Source organism: Myxine glutinosa, chromosome 8 (assembly GCF_964187855.1).
Source record: "Myxine glutinosa chromosome 8, kmMyxGlut1.1, whole genome shotgun sequence".
NCBI classification, from domain to species: Eukaryota; Metazoa; Chordata; class Myxini; order Myxiniformes; family Myxinidae; genus Myxine; species Myxine glutinosa.
In genome coordinates, this window is record NC_136268.1 from 13,119,259 (window position 1) to 13,143,161 (window position 23,903).

Sequence of the window (23,903 nt, forward strand, 5' to 3'; positions counted from 1 at the left end):
GGCGAAGGGTACGGGGGCAGAAAAAGCAGAGCATGAAAGTTATAAGGCAGCCTTGAAGGCTGCAAAGAAAGAGGTAGCAAAGGCGCAGGAGGCATGTTGGAAAATGTTCGGAGAATGCTTGGATTTGGAAGAGGGTCAGAGAGCGACATTCAGGATTGCGAAGCAGATAGCGAAAGAGAGGTGTGATGTGATGGGGGTGAGTTGCTTGAAGGATGAAGTGCGACAAATCATTGTGGACCCAGATGGAATTAAAGGAAGATGGAAGAGATATATGGAAATGCTGTTGAATGCAGAGAATGAATGGGATGGAAACATGGAGAGTAACCCAGTTTTAGGACCGGCAGAGAAGATAACCGAGAAGGAAGTTGAGGAAGCGATAAAAGCAATGAAGAGTAGAAAAGCGGGAGGGCCGACAGGAGTTGTGGGAGATATGTTGAAGGCAGCAGGAAGTTTGGGTGTGAAGAGAATGACAGAGATCTGTAATCTGGTGGTGAAAGAAGGCCGCATTCCAGTGGATTGGGAACTGAGTACCCTCGTCCCTCTATACAAGGGGAAATGTGACCCTCTGGACTGTGGCTCGTATAGAGCGATAAAGTTATGGAGCATGGAATGAAGGTATTGGAAAGGGTGTTGGAGAGGAGGATAAGAAATAAAGTGAAGATTGACAAAATGCAGTTTGGATTTATGCCAGGAAGAGGAACGACAGACGTGCTTTTTATTGTAAGGCAGTTGCAGGAGAAGTACATGGAGAAGAGGAAGAAGTTGTTTCTTGGGTTTGTTGATCTGGAGAAAGCATTCGATAGGGTTCCATGCGAAGTAGTGACATGGGCATTGAGGAAGTTAGGAGTGGAGGAATGGTTGATCATAGTAGTGATGGCAATGTACAAAAGAGCGCGACGAAGGACGCTCCCATGGTAAGCTGTAACAGCTGTAAGGATGAAGGACGGGAACAGTGGTGAGTTTGAGGTGAAGGTGGGAGTGCATCAGGGGACGGTACTAAGTCCACTACTATTTGTAGCTGTGATGGAGGTGCTGGCTTAGAACGTAAAGGAGGGTTTACCATGGCAGTTGTTGTATGCAGATGATCTGGTGTTGTTTGCGGAACGTATGGATGGACTGAAGAACAAAGATGAACAAGTGGAAGGAATGTATGGAGACAAAAGGTCTGAAGGGGAATATCGGAAAGATGAAGGTAATGGCAAGTGGTAAAGCATGTGGTGAGGTGGAAAAAACTGGGAAGTGGCCGTGTGCTTTGTGCAGGAAGGTTGTCGGAGTGAACTCCATTCAATGTACAATGTGCGCTGAGTGGGTTCATCAAAAATGTAGTGGTCTGAGAGGGTCATTAACCAGTGTGGCAGCTACATTCAAATGTAAGATGTGCACAGAGGGAGCTGCAGATGGAGGAAATGTTGAGTTGGATCTTGGAGACGGCGTGAAGCTGGAAGGTGTGAAAACATTTTGCCACCTCGCAGACGTGCTGAATGGAGAAGGTGGATCAGACTCGGCAACGGTTGCTGGAGTGAGATGTGCATGGAAGAAGTTTCGGGAACTGAGTGGCGTGCTGATGAGGGGAGTGTCGTTGAAGCTGAAGGGAAAGGTGTATGCTGCATGCGTGAGAAGTGTTATGATTTATGGGAGCAAGACATGGGTAATGAACGTAGAGCAGCAACGAAGGCTGGAAAGGGTGGAAATGCGAATGGTTCGGTGGATGTGTGGAGTATCGTTGAGAAAAAAAAAAAAAAAAACACCTTTAGAGGCCATTTTCCCCCGCAAGCGGGGGTTGGCCTTTTTCGGGAACTGTGGTTGTTGTTGTTTTTCGGTCCCCTTTTTGAAGCAATGTTTTACGGCCGGATGCCCTTCCTGACGCCAACCCTTTTTGCCGCCTTTAACGACAAGCAGGGAATTACCAGTGAACTGGTACTCAATTTGCCGACCTCGGAAGGATGACAGGCTGAGTCAACCCCCCTGGCGTTAATTCAGCGATTGACCGGGATTCGAACCCAGGATCCTAGGATCCTAAGCCGGCACCCTAGCCGCTAGCCCAACACCAGGGATACCCTATCGTTGAGAGAGAGGAAGACAAATGATGAATTGCGAAAGATGATGGGAATAGAGCCTGTGATTGATGCTGTGAAGAGAAACAGGTTGAGATGGTTTGGTCACATGTTGAGGAAGGATGAAAGTGACTGGTTGAGAAGAGTGATGGAAATGAATGTAGAAGGAAGTAGAGGACGGGGAAGACCGAGAAAGACTTGGCTAAAGATGGTGGAAGAAGAAATGCGAGCAAGGGGGTTAACAAGGGGAGACGCAGAAAATAGGGCAAAATGGAGAAGATTGTCATGGGGACCGCAAGGCTAACCCCCGCTCTAGCCGGGAAAATGGCCTTAAAATGCATGTTGTTGTGTTGTTTATGGCCTGGAAAGCCATGGGATCTGCTCCCTGTGTCCCAGGCTCCGACATTGTGGGGGAGGGGTTGGAACGCTTGGGACGGGGGAGGTTCCAATCCTACCCTCATAAAACTCTAACCCGACCCGCTTCTTTGCACTTCAAAACCTTCTAGCTGCTCCTCCATTTCGTTCATTTCCGCCATTACGTGATGAGCAGTTTTCCTCGCATGCGCGTAATTTCCTCAGAAAAATAAATAAATAAATTTAGCAACGCACTGCCTTGCACCCTTTCCCAACACCAATCAACTATAAAATTTGGGCTTCGGTACTACAATCGACCCTCCCTCCGCGAGGGAGGCGATCGTTAATAAATTTAGATTCAAAAGCTGAGTGCAATTTCCACTCAGCGGGTGCCACACCTGCACTCCAGACACCGAGTGTCCAAGGGTCCGAATCCCAACTCCTGCACACCAGATGTCAAGTCCCTGGCCGTTGAAGACCAGTCTTGGACAGATAGCCGAACAGATACTTTAACTCTGAGGCGTATACCCGAACTTGGCGGGATTATCTTTTCGCTCGCGCGGGAAGGGCCCGGAGCCATACCTGATTGGACGGCCGCCACGGGGTTTTATTCCTCGATCCACAATCGAGTAAACGGACACGACACACAAGAGTAAGATGCAACAAATAATTAATTTATTAAAAATAACGTGAAGCAATAAAAATGAAAGTTGAGGTAACTATAAGGCTAAGGTGAGGGACCATCCACTTAGACACTTACACGACACAGGGAGAAGTAAAATAAAATAAAATGGTTTGGTGAGTCGGCCGATACTCAGCCTGCGCTGATGAGGATGACTATGAAGTGACCCTGAGTCTCCGCAAGGAAAGCGCACAAGATGGGGCAAATCGCCACATGGCACCGTAGCCGCGAAACGGCGGCAAAACGTGTCTGGGGGCACCACAGCTCGGGAACACCGTCCTACCCCCAGCTGTTCCACGCTCCACAAGGCTCCAATCAGTCTCCCTGGCACACACGGCATGAATCCAGCCATCCTCCAACCCGGCCAGAACAAGCGAGAGAGAGAATCCAAGCGTGACCGCTCGCACTAAAGGCCAGGTCCAAGAGAGCCAGATAATGTGACCGCTTCCACCAACGCCAGACCAGAGAGAGAGAGCGAGGGAGCTGACGCTGACCCTCCCCTTTCCTCGCTGACGTCACACTCGGCCAATCCCTGCACCCCATCACATCAGTCCATATACCTGACCAATCATCCCCTTTGGGGCGGAGCCTCACGGCCTTCTTGATGCCCATCGACGAAGCTCGGGGCGTGGCCTGCCAGTTACGATCCTTCAGGGTCGGAATCTGGTCTCTCATCGACAATGTTCGGGGGCGGGGTTTACGTGCCGATCGGCAGATGTTCGGGTCTCTTTCGGCATGACGGTGTTGTGGGTGAATGGAGCTTTTATGGCCGTTCTTCTCGTTCGTAACGGCGGCCCTTTTTAGTTGAAATAAAGCAGAAGGGAAAATCACAGGAGGCAATACCTACTCGGAATTATTAATCTTACGCCCTATCTAACTAACACAAAAACCACCCTCCGTGTGGTGACATGCAAACACTGTTAACCTGAACGTTTACCCTGCTTATGTACATCGAGGTGGGCTTCTTCTTCACGTCACACTGTCCATGGTAAACGAAACCATCCGACCTTTCCTAAGGTATTTCATCCCTACCCCCACAAACGTAACAATAACTACAGCAAAGCCATGATACAAAATAAGTATAGCACAGCCATGATGCGTGTCCCTGATATATGGAGAAATGGTTGTTAGTCATTTTTATGCCTCAGTCGATGAAGTCGCCGGAGGCATTAGGTTTTCAGGTTGTCCGTCCGGCTGTCCGGCCGTCCGTCCTTCTGTCTGTCCGTCTGTCCGTGATAGGTTTTCGTCACCGCGATAACTTCAGAAGGCTGAAGTTATCTTATCCAAACTTGGTACAAATATGTATAATGATGTAAAGATTAACTGCTTAGACTTTGGGGTCAAAGTTCAAAGTCTGTAACAGGTCTATAACTTGAGAACGGCTGAAGTTACCTAATCCAAACTTGATACAAATATGTGTAACTAGCTTGGCTCGGCTCGCTACGCTCGCCTCACAAAGCGTCGTTACTAAGGAACGGGCTTATTTTACCTGAGGACAATGACTGTACCTGAGTTGCTGTGTTGTCATGATTTACACCAATCATAATACAAACAATTATTTTGTACAAATGTATTTGTTGTGTTTGTGATATTACATTTTTATAGGCAATTTAGGTTGAAGATTTAGGTTGAATGTTTTTTTTTTCAAGAAAGAACCCCTCAGCACATACATAGGGGAGGGGTACAGGCACGTGAAAAAGTAAGTACACCCCATGTAAAGTTTTGACTTTTTCAACATATTTCAACATACAGCTATTTGATCTTCATTTCAACAATATTGATAGATAAAGGTGATGCAATATAACAAATATCATTAAACATTTACATTTTGTAGTCCATTGTATAATTTAAATAAACATAAATGCAAATTTCACATGTGGAAAAAGTAAGTACACCCTTGGCTCTAATCGGTGGTATTGCCACCTTTGGCAGAAACAACCTCGAGTAGGCGTTTCTTATAACTGTCTACCAGTCTCTGACATTGACTGGGAGAAATTTTCGCCCACTCCTCCATGCAGAATTCTTTCAGCTGTGCGATGTTTGAGGGGTTTCTTGCATGCACAGCTCGTTTCAAATCCCCCCACAACATCTCGATGGGATTTAGATCCGGGCTTTGACTTGGCCATTCCAGAACCCTCCATTTCTTTCTTTTCAGCCATTCCTTGGTGGATTTACTGGTATGTTTAGGGTCATTGTCATGTTGCAAGGTCCACCTTCGGTTGAGCTTCAACTTTCCGACAGATGGCCTCACATTATCCTCAAGCACCCCCTGGTACAATGAAGAATTCATAGTGGATTCTATGATGGTGAGCTGCCCAGGCCCTGATGCAGCAAAGCTGCCCCAAACCATAATATTTCCACCACCATGCTTTGCAGTTGGTATCAGGTTATTGTGGTCAAATGCTGTCTTTGGTTTTCGTCAAACATGTCTTCTGGTACTGTGGCCAAATAGCTCTACCTTTGACTCATCTGTCCAGAGCACATTGTTCCAGAAGTGCTGGTCTTTGCCTCGGTGTTCATTGGCAAACTTTAGTCTTGCCCTGATGTTCTTTCTGGACAGCAAAGGTTTCCTCCTGGCACACCTCCCATGTAGATCAAATTTGTGCAGCCTCTTTCTAATGGTAGACTCGTGCACTTTGACATCAACAGTGGCAAGAGCTACCTGTAGGTCCCGTGACGACATTCTGGGGTTCTTAGAGACTTCTTTCAGCATCTTGCGGTCTGCTCTCGGGCTGAACTTGCTGGAGCAGCCTGGCCTGAACAAGTTGGCAGTTGTTTGGAATCTTCTCCACTTGTAGATGATCTTCTGGACAGTCGAATGATTGATTTCAAATTGTTTGGAGATCTTTTTAAATTCCTGCCCAGACTCGTAGGCATCTATAACCTTCTTTCTGAAGGCCTCAGAGAGCTATTTTGATCTAGGCATGGTGACGCCGCACACTTCAACAACAAAGAGCAAACCAAACTAAATGTCTGAGTTTTAAATAAGACAGGTTCCTCCAAGATCCTCTCTAACAATGTTCTAATCATTTGCACCTGAGCTGGTGCACCTGATTGTAATTTTAGGTATTTGAAGTAGTGATAAATGTAGGGGTGTACTTACTTTTTCCACATGCGAAATTTCCATTTATGTTTATTTAAATTATACAATGGACTACAAAATGTAAATGTTTCATGATATTTGTTATATTATATCACCTTTATCTCTCAATATTGTTGAAATGAAGATCAAATAGCTGTATGTTGAAATATGTTGAAAAAGTCAAAACTTTACATGGGGTGTACTTCCTTTTTCACGTGACTGTAGGTGCAGACTGGAAGTTTGGGACGATTACACCTCCACCACGTAATTCAAAACACCTCACCACCAAGTAATTCAGAACACCTCACAGCCATAAAACACGTAATAAAAACACCTCACCACCACGAAATAAAAAACACCTCGCAGCCATAAAACACGTAATAAAAACACCTCACAGCCATAAAACACGTAATAAAAACCTCACCACCACGAAATAAAAAACACCTCGCATCCATAAAACACGTAATAAAAACACCTCACAGCCACGAAATTAAAAACACCTCGCAGCCATAAAACACGTAATAAAAACACCTCACCACCACAAAATTAAAAACACCTCACAGCCATAAAACACGTAATAAAAACACCTCACGGCCACGAAATTAAAAACACCTCACAGCCATAAAACACATAATAAAAACACCTCACCACCACGAAATTAAAAACACCTCACAGCCATAAAACACGTAATAAAAACACCTCACCACCACAAAATTAAAAACACCTCACAGCCATAAAACACGTAATAAAAACACCTCACAGCCATAAAACACGTAATAAAAACACCTCACAGCCATAAAACACATAATAAAAACACCTCACAGCCATAAAACACGTAATAAAAACACCTCACAGCCATAAAACACGTAATAAAAACACCTCACAGCCATAAAACACGTAATAAAAACACCTCACAGCCATAAAACACGTAATAAAAACACCTCACAGCCATAAAACACGTAATAAAAACACCTCACAGCCATAAAACACGTAATAAAAACACCTCACAGCCATAAAACACGTAATAAAAACACCTCACAGCCATAAAACACGTAATAAAAACACCTCACAGCCATAAAACACGTAATAAAAACACCTCACAGCCATAAAACACGTAATAAAAACACCTAACCACCACAAAATTAAAAACACCTCACAGCCATAAAACACGTAATAAAAACACCTCACAGCCATAAAACACGTAATAAAAACACCTCACCACCACAAAATTAAAAACATCTCACAGCCATAAAACACGTAATAAAAACACCTCACAGCCATAAAACACGTAATAAAAACACCTCACGGCCACGAAATTAAAAACACCTCACCACCACGTCATTTAAAAACACCTCAGCCATAAAACACGTAATAAAAACACCTCACCACCACGTCATTTAAAAACACCTCACAGCCATAAAACACGTAATAAAAACACCTCACCACCACGTCATTTAAAAACACCTCACAGCCATAAAACACGTAATAAAAACACCTCACAGCCATAAAACACGTAATAAAAACACCTCACGGCCACGAAATTAAAAACACCTCGCCACCAAGTAATTCAAAACACCTCACCACCAAGTAATTCAAAACATCTCACCACCATGTGATTTAATAACACCTCACCACCACATAATTCAATATACCTCACCACTACGTGATTCAAAACCACCACAACGTTATTAAAAACACTTCACAACCAGGGAAACAAAAGTTTGAGGGAGTCGTTAAGTGAGAACACAGACACTGCCCAGATGTGTCGATATATAGACAAATGACTGTACCCGAGTTGCCGTTTTGTCATTGTTTAAACCAATCATAATTCAAACAATTATTTTGCACAAATGTATTTGTAATATACTTATAAACAATTGAAGTTGAAAAGGTAAGTTGAAAAAAAAAAAATTCCCGAAACAATTCCAAAAATAAAAAATAAAAAAATGGAAAAAATTTCTTTCTAAATACCCTTCAGACATACCGCCGACGGGAGAGATATGTGCATACCAGAAGTTTGGTACAATTTCACAATAGTTTGAGAAAGTAGTTCAGTGACAACTCAACACAAAACAACACAACACAACACAAGATAGACACTGCACAGATATATATATAGATGATGTAATGGGTGAATGGATGTAATGGGTGAATAGATGATGGGTGAACCCATCTGTGGATCGGTCCCATCGGCCGATGGGTCTGCATTGTCATTTCTCGTGCATCCACAGATGGGTCAGACCCATCGGCCGATGGGACCGATCCACAGATGGGTTCCAACATAAAGATTAACTGATTATAATTTGCAGTCAAGAGGTCAAAGGTCAAAGTCTGTAATAGGTCTATAACTTAAGAACTGCTAAAGGAATTCAATTCAAACTTGGTACATATATGTATAATGATGTAAAGATTAGTTGATTAAAATTTGGGGTCCCGCGGTCAAAGGTCAGAGGTCATGTCATGTACAAATGTGCTAACCTGTGAACTGCTGAAGGGATTTAAATTAAAACTTGGTACAGTTATGTATAATGATGTAAACATGAACTGATTAAATTTTGGGGTCAAGATGTCAAAGGCCAGAGGTCATGTCAGGTAAAAATGTGATAACTTGAGAACATCTGAATGGATTTAAATCAAACTTGGTGCAAGTATTATAATGATGTATAATGTGGGTGCAGGCAAATCGGCCGACGTTGTGACGTCGAAGAGTGTTGTTTTCGCATTATTTTTTCCTGCTTTGTTCATAACCTTTTCAAACTTTGTTGGACTGTTTTACCATATGGTGCTACAAAACAAATGACCGTGCTGTATTTAATTTCCTGATTGTCATGCCATCTCCTCCTCATCCTTCATCCCCTCCTCCTCTTTCCCAGACAAGCAGCATGTGGAGCAACACCTGTGTGCAATGGAGCATCCTTGAAGCCAGGGCCTTAAATCTGCCTGCCCATGTTGCTGCCAGAACACTTCCTCAAAAAGAATCCAAGCTAAAGGGAAGACTTAGCAACGGGGTTTATTAGAGTTAGCTTCCTTGGCCCCTTTTTCTTCCCCAGCCCCCGATTCATACCTTCCCAGGTTTGCCCTCGTTATCTCTTATTTGCTAATGCCTATCGTAGTTTTTTTTTTAGTCCCTTAAACTACTCTTTAATGCTCACTTTGTCTGTCGCTAGCACTTTGGTCTGAAAGCATTTTTGTTGCATTTCGGACAAACATTTGATCAACGTGATATGAGGGTCGTGAGTACATTTAACTGGATTTTGTTTGCTGTCGACCGACTCACATTATTGACCATTTATCTTTTGAAACGTTTTCACAAAGGGTTATCTTGCACTTCAACTTTTTTTAATGTAAATATATAAATATATAGATATGTTTATTATATAAATGGCGGTGACAAATGGCCGAGGCTGCTTGGCTGGCAAAGCTTTGTCTGCCCTGTGGTATTATAGCGCAGGTCCGTTTTTTGGGCGAAGCCCAAACCTGTGGTTATCCTTGAGCTGGACGTTGGACATAATATATCCTGTGTCCCATCCTGTCGTGCAATTGAGAGCATATGTACGATATCCAGTTGGACTTTATTGACCGAGTCAGATTCATTCTTCTGTCATTTTGTATCTGGACCTTGAGCAATACCTGTATTCGGAAACACATCCTCTGTCCGGTGAAGGTAAATGGTCTCTTCAGAAACTTAAGCATACTTGCCCATCAAAAGGGTATCCAGGTGTGAAACGAAGACACCTTGTATTTTGCAATTCACTTTCTCAAATGCTGCCTTTGCTTTGCCATGCTGTGTGAAAGTATTGTTTCCTGATGCTCGTTTTGCATTTGTTGCCCTGGAACGTGGAATACTTGAAACTTTGTGTGAGAACCATCTTGTTAGTTTTGCTCATGAATTCCAATGTCTTTTATGAGTCGTGTATTTATTTGCTGAAACGTTGCTTTATTATTTGAATGCCAAGAGATAAAATGGTATCGCTGAGCGTTAATGTGGCTTTCAACAAATCTTTTTATATGTTAAGTCAAGGCTCATATAAGAGCTGAAGCACATAACAGACCAGGAACATCACACTAACAACAGAGCAGGAATTGAAGAAAGAATGGGTGAGGGGAAGAATGCCGGATACAAGAAAGGAAAACCAGGGATGAACCAGGAATCCTACTATCATGGAACACGGTAGTACTCCTTATGGGGGAAAAATGGCCACCCTATCAAACTCGACTTTTTTCACAACCACTGGGCATTTCAAATTCTCCTCTCATTACTTTTTTCTTTCGAGTCTTGCACACATTTTGATGTCACATGACAATTGGTAGTCACGTGTCCACAAAAAATGCAACTTTTGCACATGTTTAGGTTCAACAAACGTGTGGTTACGGGATACACGCATTAGAACACTGATGGTGTAAAGTAACTGGCCTGTAATTTCCTGAGTGTTTTAGCATGTTGTGTAACATGTTGTCGAACACGTACTCAATAATTATAGGGCAATCGAATCAGGCAATAATTGGACAAATTAACATGAAAAAGATAATTTTACAATTGCGTTCATTAGTCAGGTGGATTGCAAGGCAAGGTGGGTTTCCATGTGTCGGGTTTCCATGTGTCGGTGGGTTTCCATGTGTCGGGTTTCCATGTGTCGGTGGGTTCCCATGTGTCGGGTTTCCATGTGTTGGTGGGTTTCCATGTGTCGGGTTTCCATGTGTCGGTGGGTTCCCATGTGTCGGGTTTCCATGTGTTGGTGGGTTTCCATGTGTCGGTGGGTTTCCACGTGTCGGTGGGTTTCCATGTTTGATTGGAAAGATTGGATGATTGGAAAGCTCTTGGTGAACGTCATCTCGGGATATGCTCCGCAGGTTGGTCGAAGCGATGAAGAGAAGGACAAGTTCTGGTGTGCAATAGAGAAGCTGATGGAAAACGTGAAAGAGGAGGAAGTTGTTGTGGTAGGAGGAGACCTAAATGGACATGTGGGAAGGAGTATGGATGGTTTTGACGGAGTTCATGGGAGTTACGGATATGGTGTGAGAAATGGAGAAGGTGAAAGGATTTTGGAGTTTGCTGATGGAGCTGATTTGTTGACTTGTAATACTCAGTTCCAGAAAGAGGATAATAAGCTTGTTACATACACGTCAGGTGGGTCGATGACAACCGTTGACTACCTGATGGTGCGTAGGCGAGATAGGGGGCACCTCCGGGACACAAAGGTGATCCCGGGGGAGGAGGCTGTTTCACAGCACCACTTGGTTGTCTGCGACGTAAGGGTGAAAGGTGCGAGGAGAGCTCGGCGGGTGAAGTACCAACCGAGAATGAAGGTGTGGAGGTTGAAAGAGGTGACAGTAAGGGAGGCATTAAAAGAGAGGCTGAGTCGGGTCGAGGATGATGTGGTTGGATGTCAATGAAAGCTCGTCTGTTGGGAGCCGTTGGTGAGGTATGTGGATGGACAAAAGGCCCACCGAGGCACTCGGAAACATGGTGGTGGGATGATGAAGTTGGAAAGAGGATTGACGAGAAGAGGAAGAAGTTCAAGGAGTGGCAGAAGGCGAAGGGTATGGGAGCAGAAACAGCAGAGCATGAAAGTTATAAGGCAGCCAGGAAGGCTGCAAAGAAAGAGGTCGCAAAGGCGCAGGAGGCATGTAGGAAAATGTTCGGAGAACGCTTGGATTCGGAAGAGGGTCAGAAAGCAGTATTCAGGATTGCAAAGCAGATAGCGAAAGAGAGGTGTGATGTGATGGGGGTGAGTTGCTTGAAGGATGAAGTGGGACAAATCGTTGTCGACCCAGATGGAATTAAAGGAAGATGGAAAATATATATGGAAATGCTGTTGAATACAGAGAATGAATGGGATGGCAACATAGAGAGTAACCCAGTTTTAGGACCGGCAGAGAAGATAACTGAGAAGGAAGTTGAGGAAGCGATAAAAGCAATGAAGGGCAGAAAAGCGGGAGGGCCAACGGGAGTTGTGGGAGATATGTTGAAGGCAGCAGGAAGTTGGGGTGTGAAGAGAATGACAGATCTGTAATCTGCTGGTGAAAGAAGGCCGCATTCCAGTGGTTTGGGAACTGAGTACCCTCGTCCCTCTATACAAGGGGAAAGGTGACCCTCTGGAGTGTGGCTCGTACCGAGCGATAAAGTTATTGGAGCATGGAATGAAGGTATTGGAAAGGGTGTTGGAGAAGAGGATAAGAAGAAAGTGAAGATCGATGAAATGCAGTTTGGATTCATGCCAGGAAGAGGAACGACAGACGCGCTTTTCATTGTGAGGCAGTTGCAGGAGAAGTACATGGAGAAGAGGAAGAAGTTGTTTCTTGGGTTTGTTGATCTGGAGAAAGCATTCGATCGGGTTCCACGGAAAGTATTGACATGGGCATTGAGGAAGTTAGTAGTGGAGGAATGGTTGATCAGAGTAGTGATGGCAATGTACAAAAGAGCGCACAGCTGTAAGGACGAAGGACGGGAACAGTGGTGAGTTTGAGGTGAAGGTGGGAGTGCATCAGGGGTCGGTACTAAGTCCACTACTATTTGTAGCTGTGATGGAGGTGCTGGCTCAGAACGTAAAGGAGGGGATTACCGTGGGAGTTGTTGTATGCAGATGATCTGGTGTTGATTGCGGAAAGTATGGATGGACTGAAGGAAAAGATGAACACGTGGAAGGAATGTATGGAGACAAAAGGTCTGAAGGTGAATATCGGAAAGACGAAGGTGATGGCAAGTGGTAAAGCATGTGGTGAGGTGGAAAGAACTGGGAAGTGGCCATGTGCTGTGTGTCGGAAGGGTGTCGGAGTGAACTCCATTCAGTGTACAATGTGCGCTGAGTGGGTTCATCAAAAATGTAGTGGTCTGAGAGGGTCATTAACCAGTGTGGCAGCTACATTCAAATGTAAGGTGTGCACAGAGGGAGCTGCAGATGGAGGAAATGTTGAGTTGGATCTTGGAGATGGCGTGAAGCTGGAAGGTGTGAAAACATTTTGCTACCTCGGAGACATGCTGAATGGAGAAGGTGGATCAGACTCGGCAACGGTTGCTCGAGTGAGATGTGCATGGAAGAGGTTTCGGGAATTGAGTGGCGTGCTGATGATGAGGGGAGTGTCGTTGAAGCTGAAGGGAGAGGTGTATGCTGCATGTGTGAGAAGTGTTATGATTTATGGGAGCGAGACATGGGTAATGAACGTAGAGCAGCAACGAAGGTTGGAAATGGTGGAAATGCGAATGGTTCGACGGATGTGCAGAGTATCGTTGAGAGAGAGGAAGACAAATGATGAATTGCGAAAGATGATGGGAATAGAGCCTGTGATTGATGCTGTGAAGAGGAACAGGTTGAGATGGTTTGGTCACGTGTTGAGGAAGGATGAAAGTGACTGGTTGAAAAGAGTGATGGAAATGAATGTAGAAGGAAGTAGAAGACGGGGAAGACCAAGAAAGAGTTGGCTAAAGATGGTGGAAGAAGAAATGCGGGCAAGGGGGTTAACAAGGAGAGATGCAGAAAATAGGGCAAAATGTAGAAGATTGTCATGGGGACCGCAAGGCTAACCCCCGCTCTAGCAGGGAAAATGGCCTTTAAAATGCATGTTGTTGTTGTTGTTGGTGGGTTTCCATGTGTCGGGTTTCCATGTGTCGGGTTTCCATGTGTCGGTGGGTTTCCAAGTGTCGGTGGGTTTCCAAGTGTCAGTGGGTTTCCATGTGTCGGTGGGTTTCCATGTGTCGGTGTTTCCATGCGTCGGGTTTCCATGTGTCGGTGGGTTTCCATGTGTCGGTGGGTTTCCATGTGTCGGTGGATTTCCATGTGTCGCTGGGTTTCCATGTGTCGGTGGGTTTCCATGTGTCGGTGGGTTTCCATGTGTCAGGTTTCCATGTGTCGGTGGGTTTCCATGTGTCGGGTTTCCATGTGTCTGGTTTCCATGTGTCGGTGGGTTTCCATGTGTCGGTGGGTTTCCATGTGTCGGTGGGTTTCCATGTGTCGGTGGGTTTCCATGTGTCGGTGGGTTTCCATGTGTCGGGTTTCCATGTGTTGGTGGGTTTCCACGTGTCGGTGGGTTTCCATGTGTCGGGTTTCCATGTGTCGGTGGGTTTCCACGTGTCGGTGGGTTTCCATGTGTCGGTGGGTTTCCATGTGTCGGTGGGTTTCCATGTGTCGGTGGGTTTCCATGTGTCGGTGGGTTTCCATGTGTCGGTGGGTTTCCATGTGTCGGTGGGTTTCCATGTGTCGGTGGGTTTCCACGTGTCGGTGGGTTTCCACGTGTCGGTGGGTTTCCACGTGTCGGTGGGTTTCCATGTGTCGGGTTTCCATGTGTCGGTGGGTTTCCATGTGTCGGGTTTCCATGTGTCGGTTGGTTTCCATGTGTCGGGTTTCCATGTGTCGGTGGGTTTCCATGTGTCGGTGGGTTTCCATGTGTCGGTGGGTTTCCATGTGTCAGGTTTCCATGTGTCGGGTTTCCAGGTGTCGGTGGGTTTCCAGGTGTCGGTGGGTTTACAGGTGTCGGTGGGTTTCCATGTGTCAGGTTCCCATGTGTCGGTGGGTTTCCATGTGTCGGGTTTCCATGTGTCGGTGGGTTTCCATGTGTCGGTGGGTTTCCATGTGTCGGTGGGTTTCCATGTGTCGGTGGGTTTCCATGTGTCGGTGGGTTTCCATGTGTCGGTGGGTTTCCATGTGTCGGTGGGTTTCCATGTGTCGGTGGGTTTCCACGTGTCGGTGGGTTTCCACGTGTCGGTGGGTTTCCACGTGTCGGTGGGTTTCCACGTGTCGGTGGGTTTCCACGTGTCGGTGGGTTTCCACGTGTCGGTGGGTTTCCACGTGTCGGTGGGTTTCCACGTGTCGGTGGGTTTCCACGTGTCGGTGGGTTTCCGCGTGTCGGTGGGTTTCCATGTGTCGGTGGGTTTCCATGTGTCGGGTTTCCATGTGTCGGGTTTCCATGTGTCGGGTTTCCTTGTGTCGGGTTTCCTTGTGTCGGTGGGTTTCCAGGTGTCGGTGGGTTTCCAGGTGTCGGTGGGTTTCCAGGTGTCGGTGGGTTTCCAGGTGTCGGTGGGTTCCCATGTGTCGGTGGGTTTCCATGTGTCGGTGGGTTTCCATGTGTCGGTGGGTTTCCATGTGTCGGGTTTCCATGTGTCGGTGGGTTTCCAGGTGTCGGTGGGTTTCCATGTGTCGGGTTTCCATGTGTCGGGTTTCCATGTGTCGGTGGGTTTCCATGTGTCGGGTTTCCATGTGTCGGTGGGTTTCCATGTGTCGGTGGGTTTCCATGTGTCGGTGGGTTTACATGTGTCGGTGGGTTTCCATGTGTCGGTGGGTTTCCATGTGTCGGTGGGTTTCCATGTGTCGGTGGGTTTCCATGTGTCGGTGGGTTTCCAGGTGTCGGTGGGTTTCCAGGTGTCGGTGGGTTTCCATGTGTCGGTGGGTTTCCCTGTGTCGGGTTTCCATGAGGATTGCGAGGCTCGGTGGGTTTCCAGGTGGAGGTGTGTTTCCAGGTGTACTCGACAGGAGAAGGAGCGGGTAGGGACAGCAGGAGTGGGTAAGGACAGCAGAGGGAGTGGGTAGGGACAGCAGGAGTGGGTAAGGACAGCAGAAGGAGCGGGTAGGGACAGTAAAGGAGCAGGGACGACTAGAGGAGCAGGGAGAGGCAGTGGAGGAGCGGGTAGGGATAGTAGTGGAGCGGGTAGGGATAGTCGAGGAGCGGGGAGTGACTAGAGGGAGCAGGGAGGGACAGTAGTGGAGCAGGGACGACTAAAGGAGCAGGGAGAAAAAGTAGCGGAGCGGGTAGGGACAGTTCAGGAGTGGGTAAGAACAGTAGTGGGAGCGGGTAGGGACAGTATGTTTCACTTGTATTACTGATTTTATTTCATGGACGTTTTCATTGTAATATATGAAGGTAAATTTTTACAAGTTGCCCATATAAATCGTTTTTGACATCAAACCTTGGGTTTTCCGATGTTTTTTGATGAAATTTATTTGAATTTGATATTTATTTCGGTGGCAAAAGTCATTTTTGAGATGAGATACGATCCTCCCAACTAGAGTACGTACTCTACTCCCAACTAGAGTCCCTTTATACAGAGAGTAACGACATGACGATCCGGAAAAATACGGTCACGTGACTCAGGGAGCCATTTTGGAGCCAAATTCGCGTTCGCTTAACTTCTCGCGTTCGCGCGTGTTATGCAAGTACAATCGATTCGACTACCTACGGAAGCCTTAGTTCACCGAAAATGCCGGGTTGTTGTGCATTTGGATGCACAAATAGACATGACGAGGGTTTCAAGATGTACAGATTCCCTTCGGATCCCAATAGACGTAAAATATGGGAGAATAAAGTGAGCCGTGAGGGCTGGAAGCTTCGTCTTCAAAGCTTTGCGAGGCAGGTCAAGTTACTGTTCAGTCCCGTTCAGAAAGTAATGTGAATTATTTAACTTTCACCTTATAGAGACTACAAGTAATTCCCGCAACAAGTAGTCAATAGCTGTCATTGTATCATAGTGAAAACCGTTAATTTTTTTCTTTGGAAACATTGGATACTTTGCTTGACGGCACATTGTACTGTATTTTCTATATTTCTATTTAGAAAAAGAACGTTCAGTTCACAATATGCCAACAGGTTGATAAAGCTAGTATTAGGAATCATTTCTTATGAATGGTTATGTTGTAAATTCAACAGGGCTGGACAAAAAGAAGAAGTCTCTGTTTGGCATTATTCTGTATTCGTGCATGCATCTTTTATTGTGTATTCGTGCATGCATATTTTATTGTGTATTCGTACATGCATATTTTATTGTGTATTCGTGCATGCATAGTTTATTGTGTATTCGTACATGCATATTTTATTGTGTATTCGTGCATGCATAGTTTATTGTGTATTCGTGCATGCATCTTTTATTGTGTATTCGTGCATGCATAGTTTATTGTGTATTCGTACATGCATATTTTATTGTGTATTCGTGCATGCATAGTTTATTGTGTATTCGTGCATGCATCTTTTATTGTGTATTCGTGCATGCATAGTTTATTGTGTATTCGTGCATGCATCTTTTGTTGTGTATTCGTGCATGCATAGTTTATTGTGTATTCGTACATGCATATTTTATTGTGTATTCGTGCATGCATATTTTATTGTGTATTCGTGCATGCATCTTTTATTGTGTATTCGTGCATACATAGTTTATTGTGTATTCGTACATGCATATTTTATTGTGTATTCGTGCATGCATAGTTTATTGTGTATTCGTGCATGCATCTTTTATTGTGTATTCGTGCATGCATAGTTTATTGTGTATTCGTGCATGCATAGTTTATTGTGTATTCGTGCATGCATAGTTTATTGTGTATTTGTACATGCATAGTTTATTGTGTATTCGTGCATGCATAGTTTATTGTGTATTCGTACATGCATATTTTATTGTGTATTCGTACATGCATATTTTATTGTGTATTCGTGCATGCATAGTTTATTGTGTATTCGTGCATGCATCTTTTATTGTGTATTCGTGCATGCATAGTTTATTGTGTATTCGTGCATGCATATTTTATTGTGTATTCGTGCATGCATATTTTATTGTGTATTCGTACATGCATATTTTATTGTGTATTCGTGCATGCATAGTTTATTGTGTATTCGTACATGCATATTTTATTGTGTATTCGTGCATGCATATTTTATTGTGTATTCGTGCATGCATAGTTTATTGTGTATTCGTGCATGCATCTTTTATTGTGTATTCGTACATGCATAGTTTATTGTGTATTCGTACATGCATATTTTATTGTGTATTCGTGCATGCATATTTTATTGTGTATTCGTGCATGCATCTTTTATTGTGTATTCGTACATGCATAGTTTATTGTGTATTCGTACATGCATATTTTATTGTGTATTCGTGCATGCATAGTTTATTGTGTATTCGTGCATGCATCTTTTATTGTGTATTCGTACATGCATAGTTTATTGTGTATTCGTACATGCATATTTTATTGTGTATTCGTACATGCATATTTTATTGTGTATTCGTACATGCATATTTTATTGTGTATTCGTACATGCATATTTTATTGTGTATTCGTGCATGCATAGTTTATTGTGTATTCGTACATGCATAGTTTATTGTGTATTCGTGCATGCATAGTTTATTGTGTATTCGTACATGCATAGTTTATTGTGTATTCGTACATGCATAGTTTATTGTGTATTCGTGCATGCATAGTTTATTGTGTATTCGTACATGCATAGTTTATTGTGTATTCGTGCATGCATAGTTTATTGTGTATTCGTGCATGCATCTTTTATTGTGTATTCGTGCATGCATAGTTTATTGTGTATTCGTGCATGCATATTTTATTGTGTATTCGTGCATGCATAGTTTATTGTGTATTCGTACATGCATATTTTATTGTGTATTCGTGCATGCATAGTTTATTGTGTATTCGTACATGCATATTTTATTGTGTATTCGTACATGCATATTTTATTGTGTATTCGTGCATGCATAGTTTATTGTGTATTCGTGCATGCATAGTTTATTGTGTATTCGTACATGCATAGTTTATTGTGTATTCGTGCATGCATCTTTTATTGTGTATTCGTGCATGCATAGTTTATTGTGTATTCGTACATGCATAGTTTATTGTGTATTCGTGCATGCATAGTTTATTGTGTATTCGTGCATGCATAGTTTATTGTGTATTCGTACATGCATAGTTTATTGTGTATTCGTGCATGCATAGTTTATTGTGTATTCGTACATGCATAGTTTATTGTGTATTCGTGCATGCATCTTTTATTGTGTATTCGTGCATGCATAGTTTATTGTGTATTCGTACATGCATAGTTTATTGTGTATTCGTGCATGCATAGTTTATTGTGTATTCGTGCATGCATAGTTTATTGTGTATTCGTGCATGCATCTTTTATTGTGTATTCGTGCATGCATAGTTTATTGTGTATTCGTACATGCATAGTTTATTGTGTATTCGTGCATGCATCTTTTATTGTGTATTCGTGCATGCATAGTTTATTGTGTATTCGTGCATGCATATTTTATTGTGTATTCGTGCATGCATAGTTTATTGTGTATTCGTACATGCATAGTTTATTGTGTATTCGTACATGCATAGTTTATTGTGTATTCGTGCATGCATATTTTATTGTGTATTCGTGCATGCATAGTTTATTGTGTATTCGTACATGCATAGTTTATTGTGTATTCGTACATGCATAGTTTATTGTGTATTCGTGCATGCATAGTTTATTGTGTATTCGTGCATGCATAGTTTATTGTGTATTCTTGCATGCATCTTTTATTGTGTATTCGTGCATGCATAGTTTATTGTGTATTCGTGCATGCATCTTTTATTGTGTATTCGTGCATGCATAGTTTATTGTGTATTCGTGCATGCATAGTTTATTGTGTATTCGTGCATGCATAGTTTATTGTGTATTCTTGCATGCATCTTTTATTGTGTATTCGTACATGCATAGTTTATTGTGTATTCGTGCATGCATAGTTTATTGTGTATTCGTGCATGCATAGTTTATTGTGTATTCGTGCATGCATATTTTATTGTGTATTCGTGCATGCATAGTTTATTGTGTATTCGTGCATGCATATTTTATTGTGTATTCGTGCATGCATAGTTTATTGTGTATTCGTGCATGCATAGTTTATTGTGTATTCGTGCATGCATAGTTTATTGTGTATTCGTGCATGCATAGTTTATTGTGTATTCGTACATGCATATTTTATTGTGTATTCGTGCATGCATCTCTTATTGTGTATTCGTACATGCATATTTTATTGTGTATTCGTGCATGCATATTTTATTGTGTATTCGTGCATGCATAGTTTATTGTGTATTCGTACATGCATATTTTATTGTGTATTCGTGCATGCATAGTTTATTGTGTATTCGTGCATGCATCTTTTATTGTGTATTCGTGCATGCATCTTAAGAAATAGCTTGCCCATGTAGCATATCCACTTACCCTGTATTTGGTGTTGCCATTTTTTTTTTTCAGGGGAACACAAAAGTTCTCAAAAAATTCCACATAATGCAATGAAAGTTTTAATGATTGTAAAGATAAAAAGCAGGAAGTTGCTATTCATATTGGGGTCTCAACCCTCACAAGACCTCGAATTTGTATCGTTCTTCAAAATGCTAAAAAAAATAATTCATCACATATTGCAATTTTGACAGCTGGACTACGTTTCATTTATTGGCGCTGAGGAAGCGCCTCCAGCGAATGACTTCCAGCCAGTGTAACGCGAATTCCTGTCATAGGAATTCTGAGATCATATAAGTGGGCGTGGCAGTTCCTGATTGGTTCGTGTTGGGGAACGCCTTCTCGCTGCCGACGTGACGTAAATTCGCGCACGCGCACTGGTGATTGGCGCTGAGGAAGCGCCTCCAGCGAATGACTTCCAGCCAGTGTAACGCGAATTCCTGTCACAGGAATTCTGAGATCATATAAGTGTGAGGTGGCAGTTCCTGATTGGTTCGTGTTGGGGAACCCCTTCTCGCTGCCGACGTGACGTAAATTCATATTTACGTCATCCACGTACAGACATACAAATCTCGCATACAAATTATACTTCCTCCTAGAAATTCCATGCCCGAACCTCAGCGCAATCCAAGAGGATTCACTTGTTCTGATTGTACCTGGATCTGTTGCTGAATGTGGTTAACTGATGAAAATAAAGCTGAAAAGGTTAATTTACAGTATGTGTGCATTGACCGAGAGCGTGTGTGTGTGTGTGTGTGTGTGTGTGTGTGTGTGTGTGTGTGTGTGTGTGTGTGTGTGTGTGTGTGTGTGTGTGTGTTTATCCCGTGTGTGTGCATGTGTGTTTTAATGTGTTGATGTTTGTGTGTATGTTTGAGTTTATTGGCTCTGAAAACGCATTAAATTTGTTACAGTTTGATAATGTTTACATTAAATTCATTTCTTTCAGACAAAACACACGTGTTTTAATGCCCCCCCCCCCCCCCCCCCCCCGCTTTTCCTATCCTCTTCATCGAAGAGGTTAAAGATTATTGGCGCTGAGGAAGCGCCTCCAGCGATTGACTTCCAGCCAGTGTAACGCTAATTCCTGTCACAGGAATTCTGACTTCTGAGATCATATAAGTGGGCGTGGCAGTTCCTGATTGGTTCGTGTTGGGGAACGCCTTCTCGCTGCCGACGTGACGTAAATTCGCGCACGCGCACTGGTGATTGGCGCTGAGGAAGCGCCTCTAGCGAATGACTTCCAGCCAGTGTAACGCTAATTCCTGTCACAGGAATTCTGAGATCATATAAGTGGGCGTGGCAGTTCCTGATTGGTTCGTGTTGGGGAACGCCTTCTCGCTGCCGACGTGACGTAAATTCGCGCACGCGCACTGGTGAAGCTTACTCGATCTTACTCGAGTCTCGATCCCATATTACATGTACTTTCATTGCATACAAATTATACTTCCTCCTAGAAATTCCATGCCCGAACCTCAGCGCAATCCAAGAGGATTCACTTGTTTTACGTTACAAGACTACCTTGTCACATAGTATGTTCAAATTCTCTCCAGGCATCGTGAGTAACCCAAATTATTATTGCCAACATCGCGATATTATGAGGATTCAGAAATCACCCATTTTGTCACTTCTCATCAACCGCTCATTTTTTCAGACAAACTAATATCCCATTATAGGCAATCTGGAACATAATGGAGCTAATACTCATAGACCGACATGTCGATACAATAAAATAAATAAATAAAAACATTCACCGTACTCCCTAACCCGCCCCGTGTTTGTGCAGTGGTGCATTGCATTATACACGCATAGCTCATAGTGCACTGTGCATGTGCCGGTTCAGTGGTTCCGCACAATTGGCCCCAAAATGGCGGCGTATTCTCAGTTGTCGTTACTCTCTGTATAAAGGGACTCTACTCCCAACCCCCCTCCCCCCATCCCAATCATAAAAAACGAGTTATTTTGACCAAATAAATCAAATTTCAATGAATCTCATGTAACCCTAATCTAACCCTAAACGTAAATGTAACCCTAATCCATAACCCTAATCCCTAACCCTAACCCTAAACCCTAACCCTAAATGTAACCGTAAGGCGCACGGAGGTATATAATAAACTGGAGAGCCAATGACGGCTGTCGGCTGAAGCTAGCGGAAGTTGCTTGGCGGCCATATTGGGAAGCCGATTGTGACATTCGTCCACATCCATCAGGGCAAGTAATACAATACACCGGACTCGAACATGCAACTAAATTGGAAGTTTATTGTTCAATAGTTGTTATTTTTCCTTAGCTATCTGATGCCAATAACTGCAAATGAGGGTTGTATAAATTACAGCACTAGGTGGTTTGCCATTGCCTTCCCACTTCGCAGTAGCAGTAGGTAGGGCAGGAAGTTGTTCAGGGTCCTGGTACGAATCCCGATCCTGGTATTTCACGGGCAGGGCGACTGATCATCCTGGCGAACGTTAAGCCGGCTGTCTTGTCTGCTAGTGAAGGAGCTGGGGCTCCCACGTCGATCGGGGAATCGGAATCGGGGAATGGAAGCTGAATGACAGTTGGAAAGTGCCTGTAGCATACTTTATGATAAATGGATTGTCGGGGAAGGAACAGGCGAATTTGGTGACACAATGTCTACTAAAATTGCATGATATCGGTGCAGAGGTGGTTTCCTTAACTTGCGATGGACCGTCCGCTCATTTGACAATGTTACGTGAGCTAGGTGCCGACATCACGCCGCAGAATGTGAAACCAACATTTCCCCACCCAGCAAATCCCGAAAAGAAAATTTGTGTTGTACTCGATGCATGTCACATGCTTAAACTTGCAAGAAACTGTCTTGGATCCATGAAAATGATGGAGGATGGCAACAAAAAAGTCATCGCGTGGAAATACATCCAGGCACTCTTTGATCTGCAGAAGAGGGAAGGCTTGCGTCTGGGAAATAAGCTCTCCCGGAAACACATCGAGTGGAAGAGCAATGTCATGAAGGTGGACACAGCCGCTCAGACATTGAGCACTAGTGTGGCAGATGCAATTCGGTTTTGCAGGGACACTTTGCAACTATCAGAATTTCAGGGCAGTGAGGCTACCTGCCAATACATTGAAACATTGGACAAACTGTTTGACATTCTAAATTCTCGCAATCCATTGGCACGAAACTACAAGGCACCACTCATGACATCACGAGAAGGACTTTTCCTGCCATTCCTGGATACTGCCTACAGTTACTTGTCCAACATCAAAAACATGAATGGTCAAGTTATGACCAATACGCGTTTGAAAACCCCCTTCATTGGTTTCATGATCTGCATAGAGAGTGTCAAAATTTTGTATTTCACATATGTCAAACCTGCCTCATCTCCCCTGCGATACCTGCTCACGTACAAAATGAGCCAAGACCACATTGAACTTTTCTTTGGAGCGGTCCGCATTGCATGTGGAAGTGGGAATAACCCAACGGCCCGGCAGTTTGTTGCCGCATATAAGCGCCTCTTGATGCGACATGACATCAAGTCTGCAAGTGGGAACTGTTCTGCACAGGACTCAACCAGAATCCTGAATGCGGCTTCCTTCAAGTGCGTTGCAAAGCAGGCTGTGCCTGACGAGAGTCACGACATGTTGGTGGCCAGACGATACGACCTGGAGTTGAGATCGCCGGCAAAAGAGGACCACGACTATGCGGATATTCCAAATTTTGAGCAACTTTCCATCTTTACAGAGTCATGTGTTGGCTATATTGCCGGCTATGTGGTGAGGATGGTGA

At 43.9% G+C, this 23,903-nt stretch overlaps 1 protein-coding gene across 1 annotated transcript in view; it reads left to right on the forward strand.

The window, feature by feature from the left end:
• LOC137412430 (serine/threonine-protein kinase ULK2) overlaps nucleotides 1–10,155 on the forward strand; it is a gene marked incomplete in the record, with an annotated part of 138,914 nt that extends 128,759 nt beyond the window's left edge. The window contains 1 exon segment of the mRNA XM_078782942.1: nucleotides 9,046–10,155. Within this exon segment, the coding sequence (XP_078639068.1) occupies nucleotides 9,046–9,092 (47 nt within the window).
• Between the last annotated feature and the right edge of the window lie 13,748 nt (nucleotides 10,156–23,903).